The 5,983-nt window shown below is 36.5% G+C and overlaps 1 protein-coding gene across 1 annotated transcript in view; it reads left to right on the forward strand.

The window, feature by feature from the left end:
- Positions 1 to 5,983, forward strand: part of PIKFYVE (phosphoinositide kinase, FYVE finger containing) — a 105,067-nt gene that overhangs the window by 39,578 nt on the left and 59,506 nt on the right. The window contains exons 10-11 of the mRNA XM_011993923.1: positions 1,406 to 1,553; positions 2,081 to 2,248. Coding sequence (XP_011849313.1) covers positions 1,406 to 1,553; positions 2,081 to 2,248 — 316 coding nt within the window. The remainder of the gene's footprint in view (positions 1 to 1,405; positions 1,554 to 2,080; positions 2,249 to 5,983) is intronic.

A 5,983-nucleotide genomic window follows, 5' to 3' on the forward strand; every position in this document is an offset into this window, starting at 1 on the left:
ATGATGGCCAGGTGCGGTGGCTCACACCTGTAATCCTAGCACTTTCGGAGGCCGAGGCGGGCAGATCATCTGAGGTCAGGAGATCGAGACCATCCTGGCTAACACGGTGAAACCCCGTCTGTACTAAAAATACAAAAAAATTAGTCAGGCGTGGTGGTGGGTGCCTGTAGTTCCAACTACTTGGGAGGCTGAGACAGGAGAATGACATGAACCTGGGAGGTGGAGCTTGCAGTGAGCTGAGATTGCGCCACTGTACTCCAGCCTGGATAACAGAGCAAGACTCCATCTCAAAACAAACAAACAAACAAACAACAATGGTATACTGATGAAAATATATATTTTTGCTTTAGGGAAGTGGAAATTATTTAAAGATATAACTTCAGAAAAAGATATACGTTCACTCTTGGTTTATGTAATTTGATACAATATGTGGGTTATATATACACACACACATATAAACATATATACACATATATATACACACAGGCACACATGTATATATAGCCAGCCCTTAAGAGTTGGGGATACTGACCCCCTGAAGAGTTGAAAATTCCCCGATGTTTGACTTCCCCAAAACTTAACTACTAATATCTTACCGTTGACTGGAATCTTTATTAATAACAGGCAATTAATACATATTTTGTATGTTGTATGTATTATATACCATATTCTTACAATATTTTGTATGTTGTGTGTATTATATACCATATTCTTACAATAAAGCAAGCTACGGAAACATGAAGAAAATCATAAGGAAGAGGAACTTTACTTACTATTCATTAAGTGGAAATGGATCCTCACAAAAGTCTTCATCCTCATTGTTTCATGTTGAGTAGGCTGAGGAGGAGGGAGGAAAAGAAGAGATTGCTTTTGCTGTCTGCAGAGGCAGAAAAAAAAATCTACATATAAATAGACCCGTGCAGTTTAAACCCTTGTTCAAGGGTCAGCTGTGTAATGTTTAGTAACACCTTTGTGAACTAAAATTGGAAAGTCAATGGTTAGAAGAGACAAATGACTCCAAATACTGGTGTGGTGTGATTGATTAAAATTTATTTTCTAATATGTGTTCTGGAGAGAGTTTCCCCAGAGCTAAAATAAATTCTAAGCTATCTTCACTCTCAGGACTAAGGCATGAAATAAAACACTCTAAAATCTGTATTAAAAAAATGTTTTGTTCTTAATATACAACTTAAGTCTTCTAGTTAACGAAAATTACAGTTTTAAAGAGTGGAATCGTCAGTATGATTCTGGTTTATAACTTAGTTTTTGCTAATTTGTTTATTTTTATATAAATTCAGTTGTTAAGTTCATAGAAATATTGGACTACAATTTATTTGTAGTGTGACAGCCTTAACATTGTTGCCATTGAGGGCCAATTGCTTGGATCCTGTCTTCATCCTTTCAGAGTACAGAATTTTCTGAGACGCCTTCTCCAGACAGTGACTCGGTGAACTCCGTGGAAGGACACTCTGAACCATCCTGGTTTAAAGACATAAAGTTTGATGACAGTGACACAGAACAGATAGCTGAAGAAGGTGACGATAATTTGGCTAGTGAGTTTAACTTTCTAACATTTTAGTGTTGATGGGTTGTTACTGTATATGAATGATAAAATGATTACCTTGTTTGTTGAAATAATTCTGCTTTATGATTTATGGCTCCAACTAAATGGAAACATCTGATAGCAGCCTTTGTCTTAGATACAGTATTTTCTTAAACCAACTTGTTAGGCTGACACTTCTAGATTTTACCATAGTCTATAGTTTGCAGCAGCTTAAAAATAACTGAACTAATAATATGGCAGCAGACAACTTTCTCATCTCTTCACTATGATATCAGACTTTCTCTCTGCAGAACCTCCAATATATTTCTTCATTTTAAAAATTGATTTTACATTTAACTTGTTCAAATTTTATTAAGTCTACACAGAAGTACATGAAAATACTGTATCCATTTTGGTATTGCACATTGGGCTTGTATATTAAAAAAACATTTTTCTCCTTTCCTCCAATACCCTGATAAAACCCATTTTTACTCCCCTCCTCTCCCTATATTTCTTTCCCCTTCCCAACACTAAAAGATTCTGCCAGTCCTAGCAAGCGCACATCAGTCAGCAGTTTCCAGTCCACAGTGGACAGTGACTCAGCCGCTTCTATCAGCCTGAACGTGGAGCTGGACAACGTGAACTTCCATATCAAGAAGCCCTCCAAGTACCCACATGTGCCCCCTCACCCTGCTGACCAAAAAGGTAGGAGGTAGTCACCATCTGGAATCCAAACACAGGCTGGACAGCTGGGCCATAGGATCTCATGCCAGCCTGTCTTTCTGGCTTCCTCTGTCCCATGTGGCTGAGGGGATTTGGTGTGGGTTTTGTTCTACCCTTTCTCATTTCTCCCACACCTCCTCCCCATACCTTTTTTGGTTGATTCCTTTTATTTCTTGTTTTCTTCCTCAGCACCACCATGCCCAGTTTAAAGCTTGTAGTCTTTAAAAGGAACCACATCTGACTGCTCTTCCCATAATGTGCAACTTCCAAGGTGGCATTTCTTTGCATTTATAACATGGATGTTCTGCTCTATTCTTTTCTCTTTCTTCATTTAACATTTTAAAGCCTGTTTGCCTTTGCCGTTACCCAGTAACATAATATTTCACTAAACTCATTAAGATGCTTGAACTAGATTGGGGGAAAATCATTCACACATTCCAAAATACCTCCACAATAATTCATAATGCTTATTATGTATATTCTATATGTATTAAAACAATTTCTTCTCTAATGTAAAATGAATTCATTATTTTTAGCTATCTTATTTGATGCTTTAGTCTGTTGGCTCAAAAATAGTGACCATATTCAAAAGACATTTTGTGTAAAAGGAGAAAGAGGTAAACATTACTAAAATCTAACATAGCAGCTTATAAGAAATGCCTGTTGTTAAAATGGATGATGAGGCTTACTTTATTGGATATAATTAAAAGCCAGTTTAAATTATGGTCCTATCATGGGATTGTGTAAAAGTGAATAAGTAAAAAATGCATGAGTAAATAAATAAATGTGGGATTTCGTTATGCCGTAATAACTGAAAAATCAATATTATAAAGATGAAGCACTTTATTCCATGATTTTACCTGGAGTTTGTATTTTAAACATATAACTGTCTAAAGTAGAATTGTCTCCTTACTTAGATCTGAAATGCTTGCCTAAGTTTTGCGCACTCTATTTTGAGCCTAAAAATAGATCAGAAAACAGAAGCTTTTGAACCAAACATTTATACTAAAATGATTTGATACAAGTTTATATCTCTCCAACAAATTTCTCATAATTGTCAGTATTAGTTATTATCAAAATGTGGTAAAACGATACTTAAGAGTTATAGTAATAAAAAGGAATATGTTATTTAAAAATAAGAAATTTAGAGAGGGTATGTTAATGAGGAGACTTGACTAACATTGAACATGAATAAGATAGACATCTTTATGGAAATCCTCAAAACAGAAACTGGAAAAATGATGGAGAATATTTGGGTGAGTATGAAAGGATGGAAAAGCAGATATGACACTTATGTGAGAATTAACTATAGATGGTGGTCACATGGGGGATATTATGAAGGTTTTGAATATAAACTTACAGATGTGGGTCAGGGGCACACAGATGATGAACATCTGTTCTCTGGACACATCTGTTGGCAATTGCATTTTGCTGTAAGCAGAATATGAAGTACACTTTTGACTTGCTGATGATTTCACCTCTTGGAATGTTAAAGGAGTTCTGAAAATCTTGAAAAGTGACCTGTCATCATAGAGTTTGTAATAGCAAAGGATAGACTGCTGAGCACAGTCAGATACTTACTTTTGAAAACCTGACTTGAGAACATGTGGAGTGGAATGGAACAGGAGGCTCCAAAAATGACATTGTTATGGTAACAACCCCAGATTGTGTCACCAAGGAAATTGACAGGAGAAACACCTGCAGTTAACAAAAATATGACTCCTTTCGAACCTCCCTGATCTCAATCCCCCCTTTTTTTTTTTAAGAGACAACAGGAGTGCAGTCGTGCGATCTCAGCTCACTGCAACCTCCACCTCTCGGGTTCAAGTGATTATCCCACCTCAACCTCCTGAGTAGCTGGGATTACCAGTGCACACCACCATGCCTGACTAATTTTTTGTATTTTTAATAAAGATAGGGTTTTACCATGTTGGTCTTGAACTCCTGGCCTCAAGTGATCCACACCCACCTTGGCCTCCGTAAGTGCTGGGATTACAGGCATGAGCCATTGTGCCTGGCCCTCAATCTTTTAAACAGATTGCCTATCAAAGTTGTAAGTGGCAACTTGCATAGGGGAATAAATCTGAAAGAGGGGACAGCACTTTTAAGAAAAATGACAGTATAATAGAAGTCCAGCTTGCACTGAAGGTTGGAGAAAATGCCAAGGATATCTGAGAAAGATTTAAAGTTTAGTAGAAAGAAAAACTAGGCCAGTTATTTGGGAAAGTTATGTAATATTGATTGATGACTAAAAGAAGGCTTTTTTTCCTCCCCACTCTTTAGACTAATCTTATCAGAAAAGAATACACGTGGTTAAGAGGAAAGTGAAGTCCAGGGTAATAAAGAGATAGAGAATTAATGGTTTTTTAAATAAGTCTGTTGCCAGGTTTAGGCAAACTATATACCAGGTTATTGAAAGACTTTGGATCTGGGATCATGGAGCCAGAGTTTGTTATCTTTGAAGAGTTGCAAAGAGTAGGAGAGAGTCTAGATGACTGTAGTGATAGATGCATTATTATTATTTTTTTTAAAAGATGGGTTCTTGATGTGACATTGAAGGCTGGAAAAATGTAGAGAAGTGTAGTGAACAGAATGGTCTGTGGTATTTAGACAAGGAATTGGTGGTAACTGGGCACCAGTGTTGGTTAACCAAAATAAGTCATTCCAAAACAACCCCATTTCCATTTTTTATGGTGATACAAGATTGATAAATCAGAAGACTATGAGAGATACTATCTTTGTTGATGTTAATAAGACATTTAATGATCTCTCAATAGCTTTGTAGACAAAGAGGACGATTTCGTACTTGAAATATGTTAAAAGAGGCAAAGGCAATGGTCATATTTATTTGTTTAAAGCACAGGCTTTGGAGTCTGTATGAGCTTTATTTTTTAAATTGTAAATTGACAAATTTTAATTGTATGTATTTATGGGATATAAAAAGATGTTACAATATATGTATAAAATATGGAATGATTAAGGAACAAGTAAGGATTTGAAATGATGGATATGTTTATTAAACCAAGCTAATGAACATATTCATCATTTTAAATCCTTTTTGTTGGGCCAGGGTGCAGTGACTCATGCCTGTAATCCCAGCACTTAGAGTGGCTGAGGCAAGCGGATTGCTTGAGTCTATAACATAACCTAGGAGCATCCCCTTCCTGTTGACATCAAATTATTAATTATCCTTTCAATATTTTGCACAACAAACTACCAGTTTGGGCAATGTGGCAAAACCCCATCTCTACAAAAAATACAAAAAAATTAGGTGGGTGTGGTGGTATGCACCTGTGGTCCCAGCTATTTGGGAGGCTGAGGAGGGAGGATTGCTTGAACTCAGCAGGTTGAGGCTGCAGTGAGCCATGATTTTGCCACTGCAGTCCAGCTTGGATGACAGAGTGAGACTTTTATCTTAAAAACAAAAAAAAATCCTTATTATTCTTAGTGGTGAGAACCTTTGAAATTTACTCTTAGCAATTCTGAAATATACAATATACTGTTATTAACTATAGTCGTCATGCTGTACAATATTTCTCAAAAACTTATTCTTCCTGTCTGAATGAAACTTTTTACTCTTTGACCAGCATCTCCCCATTCCCTTCACTTCCTCAACCTCTGGTAACCACCATTCTACTTAGTGTGAGCTTTTAATATGAAAAACACAAAGAGTGTAGTGTGTTTGGTGAATGTAAGAGTTTATGATACCACTACTAG

The sequence above is a fragment of the Mandrillus leucophaeus genome, unplaced genomic scaffold (assembly GCF_000951045.1).
Source record: "Mandrillus leucophaeus isolate KB7577 unplaced genomic scaffold, Mleu.le_1.0 Scaffold436, whole genome shotgun sequence".
Classification (NCBI taxonomy): Eukaryota; Metazoa; Chordata; class Mammalia; order Primates; family Cercopithecidae; genus Mandrillus; species Mandrillus leucophaeus.